Here is a 21790-nt window from a genome sequence, read left to right on the forward strand (position 1 = left end):
GTTCCGGTTCACGGGGTTAGGAAGGAACTCGTTTAGACAATTAGCAAGTGTCAAGCATAATTTCCGCTGCTGTGAGGCCTGTATGAGGTTGGGTAATAAGAACAGGCTTAATAATACATTAATAGCTGGCGCTTTGCACGGTGGACAGCGCAATGGAGCTGAATATAGACGGGTAGATGGCGAATGTGTCCATATTTTTCATTGTGATATTCCTGTCCGTTCAACGTGAAATGTATTGCCATTCTCGATTAATGCAGACATTTTTATCTCGATATAAAATAATTTCCTTACTGTGATTTTTTTCAATAAAAAAAATGGTCTAAAATGAACTAAAACAGCTTCTTAGCATAGAGGAATTCGTCAAGCAATAATTTTTCTAGGACTGTCTGGTAGTGGTTTGAGTGGAGTGGAAAAAACTAAAACTAGCTGTTATTGACAGAGAGGTTTGGAACTCTGTTTCTTATTGTTCTATTAACTAATGTACCGTCTAACGATGTCACCAGGCAGGCCAAAACTCCATCCCACCAAAACAGGCTGTCATTTCAGGCAGTCTTTTCAAACAGCTCTTTCACCATAAGGGCTTTATCATTTTCAAAATGTGACAGTATTATTCCAACCTCATAGTGTGGAAATGTATATAAAACAGAGGAAAATTACATCTTTGACTGCACTGGGCCCTAATCATTATTTTATAAGTAACCGGCACAAAGGTTAATTATAATACATTTATAGAGTTGTTTTTGCCTCAAGCCATGTCTTCCTCTTGTGATTCTTATCAAGTTTTTTTTCCACTGTCTATCTCTCTTTGTTGTGCTCCATTCAAGTACATTTTTTGCTTCTCTTGATTTGATGGTAATCAGCTGTGGTCAGTGGAAAGGCTATATTAGCAGGAGTGAAGAGGTGTACATCCTGTGGAAAAGGGACACAAATACACAGTGGGAGCCTGGGGGTTATATGCTGCCATATCATCCAACACATGATTCCTCCCACAGTGCAGCTGTGTTGTTGCAAAAACAGTTCACATGCTCTGAGGTGGAAAAACATGGCCTGGAACATCCCAGTTTACAGGTGAAATCTGTCTAAATGGATCCTAAAATGACCTCACAAATACAAGTAATATGCCACTATGGCTGCATTTCCACAGGCAGCCCAATTCTGATATTATACTCAATTATTGACAAAAGAGCTGATCTGATTGGTCAAAAGACCAATTAGTGAAAATATCAGAATTGAGCTGCCTGTGTAAACACAGCTAGTGAATTGAAACTCACAACACTTTTTATGGTTAGAATAATTGACAATATTAGTATTTTCATGTCAGCATTGTCATGTCTGGTCATCAAGGTTAATCCCTCTATCAAACCATCCACAAGTGTCAGTTAAATAGGCTATGTATGTGTAATGTAATTTGAAAAGATAAACTGATATTTTACTCAGAATCTTAAAATCTCTAACAATGAGATTTGAGTAAAGCTGAGCTTACAGATATTTGTTATTGGTAGTGCTTTGAGTAAGAAACAGGATCATCTATTCAATAGATGTGAGATTAAGAGATTGCCTACTGCCAGATAATCTATGAAACAGATGTATGAGATTAGATTTTTAACAGATACAGTAGTCTGTCTGGCACATGTGAGTTGGCCTATAGGAGATTAGATGTGTCTGTGGGTCTAATGATGACAATATAAATATTGTTTACCACGGTGACAGTAGTCTGTCTACATGAGAGTATGGCTAAAATGTTACGTAATGCATTGTGAAATCTATTTATTTAAATAAAATAAATAAAAATAATAATTTTAGGGGTGGATCAGCTTAATATTGTGGAAAGATTGTTGCTTCCATCAATGTAATTGTCTGCAACATTTCCAATCCCCCATATCTTTTTTGGTAAATATATATATCCATATACATACATGTATGCATACATATACAGTTGGAAGTTTACATACACCTTAGCCAAATACATTTAAACTCAGTTTTTCACAATTCCTGACATTTAATCCCAGTAAAAAATTCCCTGTCTTAGGTCAGTTAGGATCACCACTTTATTTTTAGAATGTGAATTGTCAGAATAATAGTAGAGAATGATTTATTTCATATTTTATTTCTTTCATCACATTCCCAGTGGCTCAGAAGTTTACATATACTCAATTAGTATTTGGTAGCATTGCCTTTAAATTGTTTAACTTGGGTCAAACGTTGGGTGAATTTTGGCCCATTCCTCCTGACAGAGCTGGTGTAACTGAGTCAGGTTTGTAGGCCTCCTTGCTCGCACATGCTTTTTCAGTTCTGCCCACACATTTTCTATAGGATTGAGGTCAGGGCTTTGTGATGGCCTCTCCAATACATTGACTTTGTTGTCCTTAGGCCTTTTTGCCACAACTTTGGAAGTATGCTTGGGGTCATTGTCCATTTGGAAGACCCATTTGTGACCAAGCTGTAACTTCCTGACTGATGTCTTGAGATGTGCACTTTATATGGATATATTGAAGCAACCAGTCCCTCCTGCAGCAAAGCACCCCGACAACATGATGCTGCCACCCCCGTACTTCACGGTTGGGATTGTGTTCTTCGGCTTGCAAGCATCCCCCTTTTTCCTCCAAACAAAACGATGGTCATTATGGTCAAACAGTTCTATTTTTGTTTCATCAGACCAGAGGACATTTCTCCAGATAGTACAATCTTTGTCCCCATGTGCAATTCAAACTGTAGTCTGGCTTTTTTATGGCAGTTTTGAAGCAGTGGCTTCTTCCTTGCTGAGTGGCCTTTCAGCTTATGTCGATATAGGATTCGTTTTACTGTGGATATAGATACTTTTGTACCTCTTTCCTCCAGCATCTTCACAAGATCCTTTGCTGTTCTGGGATTGATTTGCACATTTCGCACCAAAGTAAGTTAATCTCTAGGAGACAGAATGCGTCTCCTTTCTGAGCGTTATGATGGCTGCATGGTCCCATGGTGTTTATACTTGCGCACTATTGTTTGTACAGATGAACGTGGTACCTTCAGGCGTTTGGAAATTGCTCCAGGGGATGAACCAGACTTGTGGAGGTCTACAATTCTTTTTCCGGGGTCTTGGCTGATTTCTTTTGATTTGTCAAGCGAAGAGGCGAAGATGTCAAGCAAAGAGGCACTGAGTTTGAAGGTAGGCCTTGAAATACATCCACAGGTAGACCTCCAATTGACTCACATGATGTCAATTAGCCTATCAGAAGCTTCTAAAGCCATGACATCATTTTCTGGAATTTTCCAAGCTGTTTAAAGGTACAGTCAACTTAGTGTATGTTCTGACCCACTGGAATTCTGACCCACTGGAATTGTGATACGGTGAATTTTAAGTGAAATAATCTGTCTGTAAACAATTTGGCTAAGGTGTATATAAACTTCCGACTTCAAATGTATATACATACACATACCTATATAAATATACATACTTTTTTTTAGAATATACCTTTATTATTGTGAAATATATTTGGTGAGTGATATACTTAAGCAATAAGGCCCGAGGTGGTGTGGTATATGGCCAATATACCACAGCTGAGGGCTGTTCTTAGGCACGATACATCGGGGAGTGCCTGGACACAGCCTTTAGCCGTGGTATATCGGCCATATATCAAAAACCCCCGAGGTGCCTTATTGCTATTCTAAACTGGTTACCAACGTAATTAGAGCTGTAAAAAAAAACATGTTTTGTCATACCCTGTTGTTAAACGGTCTGATATACTATGGCTGTCAGCCAATCAGCATTCAGGGCTAGAACCACCCAGTTTATAATATGATATAATTTATGGTGCTGTATTGTTCAATCTGTTGACTATCTACGAGGATTCAGCACCCTATTATTTAGAAGAATCTATAAGATATTCTAACAAACAGTTAACATGAAAACATAAAATGGGTTAAAGGCAGGCTGGGTTGCTCTGGTGCTGGCTGTGTCTCCCTGTGGTCTGTCTCCGCTGGGTCCTGGCTCAACTGGCGTGACAGGCTGAAGGTCGCCTCTCTCGGCCCCGTCTTATGACCCTCTAGCCTGGGCCCTGTGGGGGAGCTACCCTGGCGGAAAGGAGAAATAGAGAGGAAGGTAGGAGGATGGAAAGAGAGGTTAAGAGACAGGGAGAGTAAACGAGAGCAGGAGAGAGAGAAGTAGAGGAAGAAGGAAGAGGGAAAGCAAGGTCAGTGGGTGATGAGGGGCATATTCACCATGGCAACGATCACTGGGCCTTTTCCTGTTGTTATTCTCGTGTCCATCACAGCATTCTGCTCTCACCTCTCACAATAACAAAGATTGTTTGATTTATTTTGTGACCTCTCCCTCAATCTGTGTTTCATTTTAGATTGGGGAAAAAATACAATATGCGTACACATTTCATAAGACTGGAGACCTCTCCACCCTACCAACAGTCTGGCTACCCAGAGTCCTGCTGGACAGAAGGGGGGCGTGTCGTGTTGAGTTAGGCAGCATTTTGATTGGCCAGCTGTCTTAGTTTCAGACGCATGATACAGGGGCAACAGAGTGGGCAGCCTCACCTCCAGCGCCTGTGTGTGTGTGTGCTTGTGGGTGATTCTGTTTGTCCCAGCGATCGTTCCTCTGAAGAACAGCAGCCTGTCTGATATGGAGAAGGGTGGGGGTACACAGATTGCTTCTCGCCCTGCCATTATCACAGTGCCGATGCTGACATTGCTGTGTGTGTGTTGTCTGTTTTATGTACAGGGATGTGCAAGCTCATTTTGCGTGTGTGCGTGCTAGACTTTTGTTACGACAAGGACAGGACTATTGTCTGTCTTGTGCCAGCCACAGCACCCTTTTAAATCACTTGGCTACCCGGACAAAGGCGGCCCAGAAATATTCACTAAATGCAGCGATTTTGCCGTCAGCATGGCGCAGACAGCGATTGTGTTTGAGACAGAGATCCAAGACAGGTGATGGGAGAGAAGCCGACATCAAAGGAGACAAGTAATGATAGAAAGAGACAAGAGGAGGAAACTGTGTGCGAACGACAAAAACAATAAAGAACCGCATACGGCTGTGATGGCGGTTTGGGAGAAAGAATATATACTGAAAAAAGAGAGGGAGAGAGAGTAACAGAAAAATGGAGGTGTGTGTGTACAGTGTTGTTACCTGATTCTTGTATGAGAGAGAGCTATTGAGATGAATGGCCTATTTGCCGTCGCCCTTGTTAAAAGAGCCAACATGCTGTTTCCCCATGGGGCTGTGGTACTGTTTCTAAGTGGGTTACACCAGGCTGTAGACGCTCTGGAAATGGTGCTGCAACACGTTGTCCAGAGGGAGACCGTCAGCCACGCAGGTTGACCGCTTTTGGGATGAATCATGTTCCGCAGGCAGCACACCCACCCACCCACCCAAACCACATGCTGTGCTCACAAATACATATGATAACAGCCAATATACTAACAGTTTTCCAACTGTTCATTTCGTACATGGCACTCAAAGCACTTCCCTAGAATGAGATCCTATGAGCGAAAGATGTTGAAAATAAGTATTTTCAACGTCTTCTGCTGACTGGGGAGGAAGACTATGAAAACAGCAGGAAGCAGTTGCTGGATTATTAGATCATTTTAAACAATACAGATTGCTTATTCAGATAAAGAGAGGTCTGCTGTAGAGAACAGACGTCAGTACTAACTCCTTTTGTTGGGGAGATTGAACCGTCTTTTTCCCCTGGCCCATTTCCTCTGATCTCTGACTCAATTATTCCTTTGTTCCGCGTGATTGGCTGCGATCGGTGCGTGAGTCATGAGTCACAGCCTCGGGTTACAGCAGCAGCGGCACGACGTTATGAGCGGAACCGCTTGTTTCCTAACACCCAGCACCTTTTATTCACCCATCAGGATGTTTCCTAACACCCAGCACCTTTTATTCACCCATCAGGATGTTTCCTAACACCCAGAACCTTTTATTCACCCATCAGGATGTTTCCTAACACCCAGCACCCTTTACTCACCCATCAGGATGTTTCGTAACACCCAGCACCCTTTACTCACCCATCAGGATGTTTCGTAACACCCAGCACCCTTTACTCACCCATCAGGATGTTTCGTAACACCCAGCACCCTTTACTCACCCATCAGGATGTTTCGTAACACCCAGCACCTTTTATACACTGTTCTCGAATGCTCTTCTTATTGCCATGATGTTCCAACTTGTGTGTGTGTGTGAGCTCTACCACTCAGCAGCAGATCCACCCATAGTCCTTTCAGGAGATTGGCTTTCTTTTAGAGACAATGCATTAAGCCAAAGAGCTGCGACGAGGGCATGATGGACACTTTAGAAGGTTTAGGCTGTGTGTTATTTCATCGATGTCCATTAACATTTCGCTGCGGTATGTTTACACTAATCCATCAGGCTCCTAGAATGCTCATGGGGTTCATTTACAACTAACTGAAGGTAGTGGGTGTACCAGCACAACCTCCCTTAGCTCCATCACTGGCCAGTGTGTGTGCGTTTGTTTGTGTGTGCGTGTACGCCTGCATGTGTGTATCCGCGTCTGATGCAAAGGGTCAATATTTCTCACCACATCCATTTCCACTCAGGGCTATTACATCGAGACCGTCGGTGAACTCGTGACCCTTGACTTGCAATCACAGGCCCCCGTAGCAACGAAACGTCAATGAGTGTGTAGATACAGTATCATCAGCATCCGTTTCTCCCCAGAAAAGGAATAGACAGCCAAGAGTCTTAGAAGAAGACTCACAGTACCGCTACACTTCCCCAACCATCTTGAGATGCATGACATCACCCTCTAATTTTAATCTCATTCCAGAAGGGAACGGGGATGTAATACTGTCAGAGCCTGTGCCCAAATGTCACCCTATTCGCTATACAGCGCACTACATTTGATCTGGCCCTGGTCAAAAGTAGGGCACTATATAGGGAATAGGGCACCATCTAGGACACAGACTTAGTCCTCAGAGCTATATAATACTGCAGAGGGGGTGCTACCTGTCACGAGGCCTAGCCTACGATACAGTCCAGTCAGCCCCCTCTTATAAAACCAGAGTGGAGCAGCAAAACGCCTCCCTTTTCACCCACTGCCAATAACGTCACTAGAGGAGGAGATGGATAAGAGGATGTGTATAGTGGAGGAAGAGGTGATGGGAGAGGAGGATGTGTATGGGGGAGGAAGAGGTGATGGGAGAGGAGGATGTGTATGGTGGAGGAAGAGGAGGAGATGGAGAAGAGGATGTGTATGGGGGAGGAAGAGGAGGAGATGGAGAAGAGGATGTGTATGGTGGAGGAAGAGGAGGTGATGGAGAAGAGGATGTGTATGGGGGAGGAAAAGGAGGTGATGGAGAAGAGGATGTGTATGGGGGGAGGAAGAGGAGGTGATGGAGAAGAGGATGTGTATGGGGGGGAGGAGGTGATGGAGAAGAGGATGTGTATGGGGGAGGAAGAGGAGGTGATGGAGGAGGATGTGTATGGGGGAGGAAGAGGAGGTGATGGAGAAGAGGATGTGTATGGGGGAGGAAGAGGAGGTGATGGAGAAGAGGATGTGTATGGGGGAGGAAGAGGAGGTGATGGAGAGGAGGATGTGTATGGGGGAGGAAGAGGAGGTGATGGAGAAGAGGATGTGTATGGGGGAGGAAGAGGAGGTGATGGAGAAGAGGATGTGTATGGGGGAGGAAGAGGAGGTGATGGAGAAGAGGATGTGTATGGGGGAGGAAGAGGAGGTGATGGAGAAGAGGATGTGTATGGGGGAGGAAGAGGAGGTGATGGAGAAGAGGATGTGTATGGGGGAGGAAGAGGAGGTGAGAGAAGAGGATGTGATGGAAGAGGAGGATGTGTATGGGGGAGGAAGAGGAGGTGATGGAGAGGAGGATGTGTATGGGGGAGGAAGAGGAGGTGATGGAGAAGAGGATGTATGGGGGGGAAGAATGGAGAAGAGGATGTGTATGGGGAGGAAGAGGAGGTGATGGAGAAGAGGATGTGTATGGTGGAGGAAGAGGAGGTGATGGAGAGGAGGATGTGTATGGGGGAGGAAGAGGAGGTGATGGAGAGGAGGATGTGTATGGGGGAGGAAGAGGAGGTGATGGAGAAGAGGATGTGTATGGTGGAGGAAGAGGAGGTGATGGAGAGGAGGATGTGTATGGTGGAGGAAGAGGAGGTGATGGAGAGGAGGATGTGTATGGTGGAGGAAGAGGAGGTGATGGAGAGGAGGATGTGTATGGTGGAGGAAGAGGAGGTGATGGAGAGGAGGATGTGTATGGTGGAGGAAGAGGAGGTGATGGAGAGGAGGATGTGTATGGGGGAGGAAGAGGAGGTGATGGAGAGGAGGATGTGTATGGGGGAGGAAGAGGAGGAGATGGAGAGGAGGATGTGTATGGGGGAGGAAGAGGAGGTGATGGAAGAGGAAGAGCGAGGGAGAGACAGTTGGTTTGAGGTGTATGGAAGAAGAGGAGGGTGGAGGAGAGAGGAAGATGAGGGTGAAAAGGAGGAATGGGGGATTGTGTTTTTCCTTGGTTCGTATGTTGGCAGTTCAGGGGTTGTGTGGTTGTATGAGAGCCATGGGCGCATTATGCCAGGTCTGCAGATGGCATAGCTTCACTGTGGGGGCTCGACTGGGCATTCTGTACTCTCCTCTTTACCATTTCCGTTGCTGCCAAGAGAGAGGGAAGAAGAGCGAGAGAGAGGGGGAGAGAGAGAGAGAGAGAGGGGAGGAGGGTCAAGGAGCCAAGAGAAGGGGCGCTGAGCGTGAAGAGGGGGAGGGTGGGGGAAAGAGATCGAGAGAAACTGGACAGGATGTTAAGGGCACTGTTAAATATGAAGAGATTTGAAGAGGAATAGAGATGGAGAGAGAGAGGGGGGGGGGGGGAGAGTGAGGTGACTGGTGGACCATTTTGACCTCTGGGAGGAGGATGTTACATTGTTCTTCATTGCTGCATTTGCATATCATTTGTCATTGTAAGTAAGGAGATGAGAAATCACGTCCAAGGCTAACGGTATTATATCATCGCCCTGGCAGAGCTGGAGTGCTCTTGTCATGGCAGTAAAATGATCCAGTCATCTGTGAAGGAGGGAGGGAGGGCCTTTTTTAGTCCTCAGTTGAAAGTCACGCCATTAGCTTAGAGGAGACTGAAACAGATGCCCTCTCTGACACTCAGAGAGAGAGAGAGAGAGAGAGAGAGAGAGAGACAGAGAGAGAGAGAGAGAGAGAGAGAGAGAGAGAGAGAGAGAGAGAGAGAGAGAGAGAGAGAGAGAGAGAGAGAGAGAGAGAGAGAGAGAGAGAGAGAGAGAGAGAGAGAGAGAGAGAGAGAGAGAGAGAGAGAGAGAGAGAGAGAGAGAGAGAGAGAGAGAGAGAGAGAGAGAGAGAGAGAGAGAGAGAGAGAGAGAGAGAGAGAGAGAGAGAGAGAGAGAGAGAGATATGCACTAAGAACATACAGAGTGTTTTTGGTCAACAGCTACAGTAATGAGAATTTGTAAGAATAATTTGTGCATATCTAACTCACTGTGCTCCAGTGAACAGGAGAGACAACTTGTTATTTATCCAGAAAGCTGCATGTTAATATAGGCGGGGACCACACTATGTTCCCTCAGCCCTATGTTCCCTCAGTATCCACTGAACCAAATTCAATCAAAATTGGCACAAAATATTATTGTTATAAGGTAGAAAATGCTGTTTATTTCAATATCTACATATGTAATGGTATAAACTGAGTATACAAAACATTAAGAACACGACATACAGTCCATTCGGAAAGTATTCAGACCCCTTTACTTTTTCCAAATGGTTTTACTTTAGCTCCTTATTCTAAAATGGATTCAATTGTTTTAATTTCTCATCAATTGTCAAATCTAATTCCATCAGTGTAGATGAAGGGGAGGAGACAGGTTAAAGAAAGATTTTTAAACCTTGAGACAATTGAGACATGGATTGTGTATGTGTGTCATTCAGAGGGTGAATGGGCAAGACAAAAAAGTTATGCGCCTTTCAATGGGGTATGAAAGTACCAGTCAAAAGTTTGGACACCTACTCATTCCAGGGTTGTTCTTAATTTTTACTATTTTCTACATGAAACAACACATATGGAATCATGTAATAACCCCAAAAAAATAAATTTTATATTTGAGATTCTTCAAAGTAGCCACCCTAGGCCTTGATGACAGCTTTGCACATTCTTGGCATTCTCTCAACCAGCTTCATGAGGTAGTCACCTGGAATGCATATCAATTAACAGGTGTGCATTGCTAAAAGTTCATTTGCGGAATTTCTTTCCTTATTGCGTATGAGCCAATCAGTTGTGTTGTGACAAGGTAGGGTTGATATACAGAAGATAGCCCTATATGGTAAAAGACCAAGTCCATATAATGGCAAGAACAGCTCAAATAAGCAAAGAGAAATGACAGTCCACCATTACTTTAAGACATGAAGGTCAGTCAATCTGGAAAATTTCAAAAACTTTGAAAGTTTCTCCAAGTGCAGTCGCAAAAAACCATTAAGCGCTATGAGGAATCTGGCTCTCATGAGGACCGCCACAGGAACGGAAGACCCAGAGTTACCTCTGCTGCAGAGGATAAGTTAATTAGAGTTACCAGCCTCAGAAATTGCAGCCCAAATAATTGCTTCACAGACTTCAAGTAAGAGACACATCTCAACATCAACTGTTCAGAGGAGACTGCGTGAATCAGGCCTTTATGGTCGAATTGCTGCAAAGAAACCACTACTAAAGGACACCAATAAGAAGAACAAACTTGCTTGGGCCAAGAAACATGAGCAATGGACATTAGACCGGTGGAAATCTGTCCTTTTGGTCTGATGAGTCCAAATTGGAGATTTTTGGTTCCAACCACCGTGTCTTTGCGAGATGCAGAGTAGGTGAACGGATGATCTCCGCATATGCAGCATGGTTACCACAGCATTCAGCAGTGATACGCCATCCCATCTGGTTTGCACTTATTAGGACTATCATTTGTTTTTCAACAGTACAATGACCCAACACACCTCCAGGCTGTGTACGGACTATTTGACCAAGAAGGAGAGTGATGGATTGCTGCATCAGATGACCTGACCTCCACAATCACCCAACCTCAACCCAATTGAGATGGTTTGGGATGAGTTGGACCACAGAGTAAAGGAAAAGCAGCCAACAAGTGCTCAGCATGCTGTATGTCGGAACTCTTTCAAGACGGTTGGAAAAGCATTCCAGCTGAAGCTGGTTGAGAGAATGCCAAGAGTGTGCAAAGTGGTCATCAAGGCAAAGGGTGTCTTCTTAGAAGATAAAATTTGATTTGTTTAACACTTTTTTGGTTGTTGTAAGACTCCATATGTGTTATTTCACAATTTTGATGTCTTCACTATTATTCTACAATGTAGAAAATCGTAAAAGTAAAGGAAAACTGTTGAATGAGTAGGTGTTCTACAACTTTTGACTGGTACTGTAGGTGCCAGGCGCACCGGTTTGTGTCAAGAACTGCAATGCTGCTGGGTTTTTCCACACTAAACAGTTTCCCGTGTGTTTTAAGAATGGTCTCCCACCCAACGGACATCCAGCCAACTTGACACAACTGTGGGAAGCATTGGAGTCAACATGGGCCAGCATCCCTGTGGAACGCTTTCGACACCTTGTAAGTCCATACCCTGAGGTTGTTCTGAGGGCAAAAGTGGGTTGCAACTCAATATTAGGAAGGTGTTCCTTTATGTTTGGTGTACTCAGTCTATATGGAACCTACTGAATATGTTCAGTCACAATGACCTTGACCTTTTGTCAATTTTACAGCAGCCTAAATGGCCATTTCTGAGATTTGTATTTTTTTTTTTATCTTAGCGTCTACTGAAGTATTTTTATGATGATTGGCTTTCATATGTGAAATTATATGGCCTAGCCACTGAGCAACAACTGGTTGAATCAATGTTGTTTCCACGTCATTTCAACCAAACAAAGTCAATGTGATGTCGTTGAATCAACCTGGAAAACTGATTGGATTTGAAAAAGGCATCAATGTAAGGGAATTTCATATTTGTTTCACCCAACTTTTTTAACCCAAATTCAATGACATGGTGACATGTTTTGTTGGATTCACGTTAGTTGACAACTCAACCAAATGTAAATCAAACCTAAACAATGAACTGACATCTGTGCCCACTGAAATATTGAATCATTAGTGACCGGAAACAAATTTCTCAGTTGAATAATATAATATTTATCTCCACATTTTTGATCATATATTTGGCACAAATAAGCAAGGCCATTGGACGGACTAAAAATGAAGGTCAAGGTCCCGGTGTCCAGAAATGTACACTGAACAAAAATATAAACTCAAACTGCAACAATTTCAAAGATTTTACTATTACAGTTCATATAAGGAAATCAGTCAATTTAGATAAATGCATTAGGCCCTAATCTATGGATTTCATATGACTTGGAATACAGATATGCATCTGTTGGTCACATATACCTTAAAAAAAACGAACTGGCAAGGATCAGAAAACTAGTCCGTATCTGGTGGGACCACCATTTACCTCATGCAGGGCGACATCTCCTTCGCGTACTGTTGATTAGGCTGTTGATTGCGGCCTGTGGAATATTGTCCCACTCCTCTAACGGCTATGTGAAGTTGCTGGATATTGATGGGAACTGGAACACGCTGCCGTGCACGCCGATCCAGAGCATCCCAAACATTCTCAATGGGTGACATGTCTGGTGAGTATGCAGATCATGGAAGAACTGGAACATTTTCAGCTTCCAGGAATTCTGTACAGTTCCTTGTGACCTGGGGCTGTGCATTGTCATGCTGAAACATGAGGTGATGGCGGCGGATGAATGGCATGACAATGGGCCTCAGGATTTTGTCACGGTATCTCTGTGCATTCAAATTGCCATCGATAAAATGCAATTGGGTTCATTGTCTGTAGCTTATGCCTGCCCGTACCATAACCGTGAGGCCAGTCGGACGTACTACCAAATTCTCTAATACGACGTTGGAGGCTGTTTGTGGTAGAGAAATGAACATTAAATGATAATATAATAATAATATATGCCATTTAGCAGACGCTTTTATCCAAAGCAACTTACAGTCATGTGTGCATACATTCTACGTATGGGTGGTCCCGGGAATCGAACCCACTACCCTGGCGTTACAAGCGCCATGCTCTACCAACTGAGCTACAGAAGGACCACATGATCTGGTAACAGCTTTGGTTGGACATTCCAGCAGTATGCATGCCAATTGCACGCTCTCTCAAAACTTGAGACATCTGTGGCATTGTGTTGTGTGATGATCTGATGATGTCCAGTTAATTTTGTGCGTTCCTTACTGCACATTTTAGAGTGGCCTTTTATTGTCCCCCCTGTGTGTGTAATGATCATTCTGTTTAATCAGCTTCTTGATATGCCACATCTGTCAGGTGGATGGATTATCTTGGCAAAGGAGAAATGCTCACTAACAGGGGTGTTTTTTAATTTTTTAGATAAATGAGGTTTTTGTGCGTATGGAAAATTTCTGGGACCTTTTATTTCAGCTCATGAAACATGGGACCATGTTTAATTTCTATATTTTAGCCTCTCGTCTGATATGAGCATTTGAACACCTTAGTACTCATTGCACTGACGCCGTCCTAGCCTTGACCACAACATTTTTCACCGATGCCCCCCTTGTACTTTCAATCAGTTGAATTTGAGCTTTTTCAAGACCAGGGGCCCTTTTTCAGTCACATTTCTGGAGCCCAAGAAACAAACACTTAGCTTCCTAGAACATATGGAAATGAAAAATGTTTATGAAGGATTTACTTTTTGGAGGGTTACTCTCAAAAGGATTTATTAGGTTTAAAAATGTTTCGACATGGATGCCAGGCGCATGGGCCTCCAGAGCGGATCTGTTTTTGAAGATCCTTACTTATTCATTCATACAACAGTGGATCAACTCTTGGGGGAGGGGGGGGGAGTGACGCAGCGGTCTAAGGGCGTCACTACAGACCCGGGTACGAGCCCGGAGCTGTGTCACAACCGGCCGTGATCGGGAGTCCGAAAGGGCGGCGCACAATTGGCCAAGTGTCGTCCGGGTTGGGGGAGGGCCACAATCTTCTGCGCTAACGGCAAAAGTTAGCGTCTGTCTGTCTGTCCTCAGTGACATCATCCACCTAGCCAGGTCATCCTTCTCTCTCTCGTTCTGCTGCACACTGATGTCCAGTTAATTTGCTTGCTGAAGGCCACAACAACATCACAGTACCACACAAGGGACCCAGACATACAACATAGTCCCCTCTGTCTGGAGAACACAACAACACTTCAACATACACAAACACTGCTTGTAACCACATGCAAATGGAGAAATGGGCAATGGGCATGGCACTGATGCACAGTAAAGTCATATGAGTAGGGCTGTAACCGTATTACCGCCACACTGGCAGCCATGAGTCATAACCTCAGTAAAATTCCATGTGAGTCACGGTAATCTCCTCTTATGCTCTCTGGACATGCGTTGTTAGTATCCAACTATCATCAGGTCACTAATGGCCTGGTACTCAGGATACTATTGTCCCTCTAACCACTCTGACATTTTTTTTGTTGTTCATCAATGCAATGCTGTCAAAAATCACATCAAACACTTATCGTCGAAACAGTATGTGCCTTTAATAACTCACCCTCACTGTGATGATCAGTTTGAAGAAAACAGTTCAATGGGATGAAACTGAGTGGAAAACATGGTCATTGGAGGTGTTGTTTCAAAGCCTATAACGCAACAAAATGGACAGCGCTTTCTGATTATTTCAAAACATCCCATATGCGTATTAGAGCTTATGCCTAGGCCTGTTGCGGTGACCGTATTACCACCACGCCGGTGGTCACGAGTCGTGAAGGCAGTCAAATTCCACATGACCGTTTAGTCACGCAATTAGGCTTCCCCAAGCTCTGATGCTGCTGCTGGTCATTAGCAGCCTAACACACTTACTAACAGCCTGCTACTCGGCACTCTTTTGTCCCTCCAATCATTCTGACATCAATGCAAATGTATTCGAAAATCTAATCAAACCGTTAATGAGAGCCCATCAGCTCATGTTGTGCGACATTTCTATAGGCTATGCAATTACGGGAGAAAACAGAGTGATGGCCTCTATTAAAAAGAGGAGGATCCCATCAGTTTTATTTTTTGGCTAGGTCTACTAAATGTATTTCTCAAACTTCCTAATATTAAGCACATTGCTTATATTTACATCAGGAGTATGGCCTAGCTGGCTGCCATGAAAATAAACCACGGGAAAAGCGTCCTCCAAACACTATTTAAGCGCATAGATGACATTTTCCCACTGCCCCTGTTTCGATACAGGTGCATGATAATGGTCCATTCTCAATTCAGACACGATTAAATGAAGAATAGTCTGATTGGGGACAATATAAGCCTATCACTTGTGAATTATATCTTATCACTTGTGAATGAAGCCCAGCATAAGAAACAATGCCTTTTTTTGTGACTTGTTCGATTCATAGTCACACACCTCATGTGGCCGAGCCCATAGGCCTATATGTTTTAATAAGGTTTGTAATCACAACTAAAGTGGCCAAATAACTTCTTAAAATTAAGCACATTAATCCGCTTTACAAGGGTTGTAGAGCCTAACTGGCATATATAAGCAGCGCATGAGTTTCAAGTTTGGGGAAGTTAATTTTCACCATAAAAATGCACCTTCATAATAAAAGTATTACGTGCATAATTTAATTTTTGGTCACTTTTGATAATGGTGTTTTCTGCTAATGGAACATTCATGCTTATAGTCTACTACCATGTGCGCATTTCTGTGCTTATAATGTGAAGAAATAACCTAATAGTTTATCAACATTTTAAGCTAAACGTTCTGATCTGTTGTGTCAGCCACATTGCATAAAAAAGTTTTTTTTTTTAAACTAGCGTTGTATTGATCTATCGCATCCCACAACTGTCCCAGACTGTTTGGAATATTTATTTATTGCACAGAATAGAATAGGGACATTTGTACTATGGGGGACAGTAGATTGGCATAGGCTAGTGCTTTTGCTTTTCGTTAGGCCTACTCATCTTGTTGGCTGACGAAAAGTAAATATGGACAGTTCATCCAATATCTTCGATATGCACCTTGGAAGGATGCGAGCAGTTCTGTCCCGGATGTGTCTGTCTTAACTTGTAGCCTGTGAGAGAGACTCGATCACGTGACGAAGAGCGGTGCGAGTGAGAGACGCTTCGGATTGCGTAGCACACTCGGGGAGAAGGGCACAACGTAGCATCTGGGCCATCCGGACCGCATTGCGGTCACAAAGGGGATGCTGCGTGAAATTCGAGCCATTATCAAATGATTGTCAAATTGTGAATGATAGACTATTGGCGACTGTACAGCCTGCGCCCAAAAAACAAAGCAGAGCTCATCCCTTTCAAGTTACTTTTTTCAAATCATCACTAGTGTCTAATCATGTAGCCTTACAATGTATTAAAAATCAAAACATATATCCCAACGTTTGTAGAACAACTAAAGTTACATCAACAACTCTAAATGAAGCATATAGGAGTCCCTATTTCTTTATTATTCGCTCAATACAGACTAGACGCATGTGCGCACTCCCTCAAATCGTTTGGAGAAAATATCATATATTTTATTCAGCTCTGTTCAATTGTATTCTTCATACTATAAAATAATGCCACGGAATTATAAGCAAACATTGTCTGCTAAATGAACTAGTGTAGCCCACAGCCATTTGGCAATAGCCACATCTGGACCTAACTTAAGGACCGCTCTGTATGCTATTCTTGTCTTCGGAAGTAGACTACATTTTCTTCATATCATGCTTCTTTAAGACCTGTCTAAAATAAATCATGTTTTTTTTGTGAAGGTGTATGCTATATTCCATGGTTTATAATGAGACTTTTTAAAATGGTTTGTGTATAAGCCCGGAGACGCTAAATGTGTTTATGTTAATAACTAACGGTCAATTACCATGAGACCGACAGTTATTTGCTTGACAATCACCAGCTGATGAAGTTTCGTGACCGCCGCAGTCCTACTTTTACTATATATGAGCCCAAGATGAAAATAACCCTGAATTAAAATAATGATTGTGCGTTAAATAACACATAGCCTAAAGAATATTACTCATGGCAGAAAAACATTTTAAAAACATAATTTAAAATGTCCTTGGTACATAATTGTTCTAGCCTATACTCCAAAATTCAACAAATTAGCCTAAAACTATATTGAAGTTCTATTTGATTTTGAATAGCCTAGTAATAGGGAATTTCTTATATTTTCGTAATTAATATGCTGACACGTTACCTTTAGCTACAGAATATCTCACCACTGCGCGTTGCCATCTCCTCCGCTCTCATCTTCATTGCTTTCTGCAGTGCCATAGAGAGGGGCTGTCAACAGTTTATTGAAATATGTTTTGTTGTCATTTTTTTTTACTATCGATTTTCGCGAACAGATTTCACTTGGTTTCCCAAATTAAGCGCTGGGTCGCTGCAGGAACAGGGTTGTAGAGCCCATGGCATACAGAGTTTGGGAGGAATACCCCCAGTCGCGCAGCGAGAGGCTGCATGTTCCTCAAAGAGTGGTTGATGTGTGGAGTGAAATGACTGGAGAAGCCTATGCTGCCATGACTGAACAACTAACCTGCGGGAAAGTGGCCTCCATTCGCTTTTCGAGTGCGTACAGATGACGTATTTTCCCCCCTACCCCTGTTCCTGCCCATTTGATAATGAGACATTCTAAATCGACACTAATTTGACATATTAGTAAAGACAAGATTCAATTGAGAGTCGTCTGATGGGTGAAAATATGATCACTTGGGAGAACAGTTTTGTTCTTCTTTTTTTGCGACCTTCTCAAATCATCAACAGCCTGTAGTCGCATCATGCAGCCCATATATGTTTTGATTTGAAAGATGTTCTAAGGTTTGCATCATTCACAACTTAAGTTGCCAAATTACTCTAAATGTATTGTATAGTCCCTGTGTAAAATGATCACTTTTACGCTCAACGTACATTACATTTACATTTAAGTCATTTAGCAGACGCTCTTATCCAGAGCGACTTACAAGCCACTTCATATGCACACTTGCTCCGGAATAGGAATATAAACGTTATATTTTATTCAGCCAAGTTCAGTTATATTCTTCTTACTATAAAACCATATAATGTAAAACAAAAAAAATAATGGCACGGGACTTATTAGCATATCTTGTCTGCTAAATGAACAAGCCTACATACATCCTATGGCATGGCGAGTAGCCAGATAACACACAGTAGGCCAACCCATCTTCTGTTCTTCTGGAATACAATAAAGAATTGATTTATTGTGATGGTGTATATTCAATTGATTTATTAGACTTTTTAAAAAGTAGATCAGCGCGCATCAACGACTTGTAAATGAGGCTTGTATGCAATGGAGCCCTGGAGCTGCTAAACGTGTTTATGTTAAATTAACGTCAATTACCGCGAGACCGGCAGTCTTTTGCATGATAATCGCTGACAAAATGTCAGGACCACCACAGCCCCTACATCTGAGAGCACTAATTCACATCGGGCATGCTGAGGTCATCTTACTGTCGATGAAGTCATTACAAGGATAGCTATTTACATCATATGAATATTTCAATAGATGAGCCATGAATTGAATCCGCTACTATTATGGGTGATGTAGCAATGCAGTGGTTGAGGTTTGGGGCGTTTAGGGGAGGGAGGGAGAGTGGCAAGAGAGAAGCGCTGTGGCGCCATCCGGGGATGGCAATTAGAGAGGCGTGGAGGAAAAAAATGGTTTCTCTGCTCGTTTGGCAGTTTCGTCTTCAGCACTCCATAGACGGGATGGAAGCCTCCGAGGGTGCTGTGGATGTCACCGAGGCATACACATGCACAGAGGCTCATATTGAACCACTCAGGCGAGCAACAAGAGGGTCTAATGATAAGTGATGATGTGTGTGTTCTAATGACGATATGGGTCTGCATTTGTCTCACTACTGCAGGGACACAGCAACCCAGGAAGCTCATTGGTATAACTGGAACAGGGGATGTAAATTATGCCCCTCAGTCCTATCAATCAATGAGCATTCAGGACTATAATACATTAATTGAATTTTTTTAATGTTGAAATTCTCCCTGAAACCTTGACAGGGATGTTGGGGATTTACATCTGACGGGGGTTTGAATTATGCCTGCAAGTGAAGAAATATCAATGTGATCAACTTCATAGGTAATATATACACAGTTGAAGTCGGAAGTTTACATACACTTAGGTTGAGTCATTAAAACTTGTTTTTCAACCATTTCACAAATGTCTTGTTAAACCTCTCTGGGATATGTGGGACGCTAGAAAATGCAGAGCGCCAAATTCAAAATAAATGACTATAAAAATCAAACTTTCATTAAATCACACATGTAAGATACCAAATTAAAGCTACACGTGTTGTGAATCCAGCCAACATGTCAGATTTCAAAAAGGCTTTTCGGCGAAAGCAAACGATGCTATTATCTGAGGATAGCACCTCCGTAAACAAAGAGAGAAACCATATTTCAACCCTGCAGGCGCGACACAAAACACAGAAATAAAAATATAATTCACGCCTTACCTTTGATGAGCTTCTTTTGTTGGCACTCCAATATGTCCCATAAACATCACAAATGGTCCTTTTGTTCGATTAATTCCGTCGATATATATCCAAAATGTCCATTTATTTGGCGCGTTTGATCCAGAAAAACACCAACTTGAGCAACGTGACTACAAAATATCTCAAAGATTACCTGTAAACTTTGCCAAAACATTTCAAACTACTTTTGTCATACAACTTTAGGTATTTTTTAACGTAAATAATCGATAAAATTGAAGACGGAATGATCTGTGTTCAATACAGGAGGAAAACAAACTGAAGCATGCTTTCTGGTCACACGCCTCTATCTAACAGTACACTTCAAGTGACCCTCGTTCAAGATGGCCGTACTTCTTCATTACACAAAGGAATAACCTCAACCAATTTCTAAAGACTGTTGACATCCAGTGAAAGCGATAGGAACTGCAAGAAGGTCCCTTAGAAATTTGGATTCCCAATGAAAACCCCATTGAACAGAGAGTGACCTCAAAAAGAAAAGTCTGAATGGTTTGTCCTCTGGGTTTCGCCTGCAAAATAAGTTCTGTTATACTCACAGACATGATTCAAACAGTTTTATAAACTTCAGAGTGTTTTCTATCCATACATCTACTAATAAGATGCATATCTTATCTTCTGGGGATGAGTAGCAGGCAGTTGAATTTGGGCATGCATTTCATCAAGACGTGAAAATACTGCCCCCTGTCACCAAGAAGTTTTAGCAAACTATAATTTTTGCAAGTCGGTTAGGACATCTACTTTGTGCATGACAAAAGTAATTTTTCAACAATTGTTTACAGACAGATTATTTCACTTATAATTCACTGTATCACAATTCCAGTGGGTCAGAAGTTTACATACACTAAGTTGACTGTGCCTTAAAACAGCTTGGAAAATTCCAGAAAATGCTGTCATGGCTTTAGAAGCTTCTGATAGGCTATTTGACATCATTGGAGTCAATTGGAGGTGTACCTGTGGATGTATTTCAAGGCCTACCTTCAAACTCAGTGCCTCTTTGCTTGACATCATGGGAAAATCAAAAGAAATCAGCCAAGACCTCAGACCTCAGAAGACCTCATCGTCGGGAGCAATTTCCAAACGCCTTAAGGTACCACGTTCATCTGTACTAACAATAGTACGCAAGTATAAACACCATGGGACCATGCAGCCGTCATACCGCTCAGGAAGAAGACGCGTACTGTCTCCTAGAGATGAACGTACTTTGGTGCAAAAAAGTGCAAATCAATCCCAGAACAAGAGCAAAGGACCTTGTGAAGATGCTGGAGGAAACAGGTACAAAAGTATCTATATCCACAGTAAAACGAGGCCTATATCGACATAACCTGATAGGCCGCTCAGCAAGGAAGAAGCCACTGCTCCAAAACCGCCATAGAAAAGCCAGACTACGGGTTGCAACTGCACATGGGGACAAAGATCGTACTTTTCGGAGAAATGTTCTCTGGTCTGATGAAACAAAAATAGAACTGTTTGGCCATAATGACCATCATGTTGTGGGGGTGCACCTCGCAAAATAGATGGCATTATGAGGGAGGAAAATTACATGGATATATTGAAGCAACATCTCAAGACATCAAGTCAGGAAGTTGAAGCTTGGTCGCAAATGGGTTTTCCAAATGGACAATGACCCCAAGCATATTTCCAAAGTTGTGTCAATATGGCCTAAGGACAACATATTCAAGGTATTGGAGTGGCCATCACAAATCCCTGACCTCAATCCTATAGAAGATTTGTGGGCAGAACTGAAAAAGCGTGTGCGAGCAAGGAGGCCTACAAACCTGGCTCAGTTACACCAGCTCTGTCAGGAGGAATGGTCCAAAATTCACCCAACTTATTGTGGGAAGCTTGTGGAAGCCTACCCAAAATGTTTGACCCAAGTTAAACAATTTAAAGGCAATGGTACCAAATACTAATTGAGTGTATGTAAACTTCTGACCCACTGGGAATGTGATGAAAGAAATAAAAGCTGAAATAAATCATTCTCTCTACTATTATGCTGACATTTCACATTCTTTCCAGATAAGGGAAAGAAACCCGCTGAATGGAGAACGGAAAAAGACACAAAAACACTGGGTGAGAAGTGGACGGAGACAGAGGGAGGTCGACAAGTGCAAAAGGGAGAGGATGAGAAAGAGAAAAAAGAGAAAGAGTAGAAGGGCGGAGAGGAGGTCAGTGCTGTGTCACCTCATTGGAGCCAGTCTGCTATTAAAGGCAG

General features: G+C 42.6%; 1 protein-coding gene across 48 annotated transcripts in view; it reads left to right on the forward strand.

The window, feature by feature from the left end:
- Positions 1–21790, forward strand: part of LOC118396812 (tetratricopeptide repeat protein 9B-like) — a 35060-nt gene that overhangs the window by 857 nt on the left and 12413 nt on the right. For 47 of the 48 annotated variants that reach the window (XM_052467270.1, XM_052467279.1, XM_052467247.1 and 44 more), the window contains exon 2: positions 21595–21648. The exons of the other annotated variant lie outside the window; for it this stretch is intronic. In XM_052467270.1, the coding sequence (XP_052323230.1) occupies positions 21595–21648 (54 nt within the window). The remainder of the gene's footprint in view (positions 1–21594; positions 21649–21790) is intronic. 48 annotated transcript variants of the gene reach the window in all.

Source organism: Oncorhynchus keta, chromosome 18 (assembly GCF_023373465.1).
Source record: "Oncorhynchus keta strain PuntledgeMale-10-30-2019 chromosome 18, Oket_V2, whole genome shotgun sequence".
Taxonomy (NCBI): Eukaryota; Metazoa; Chordata; class Actinopteri; order Salmoniformes; family Salmonidae; genus Oncorhynchus; species Oncorhynchus keta.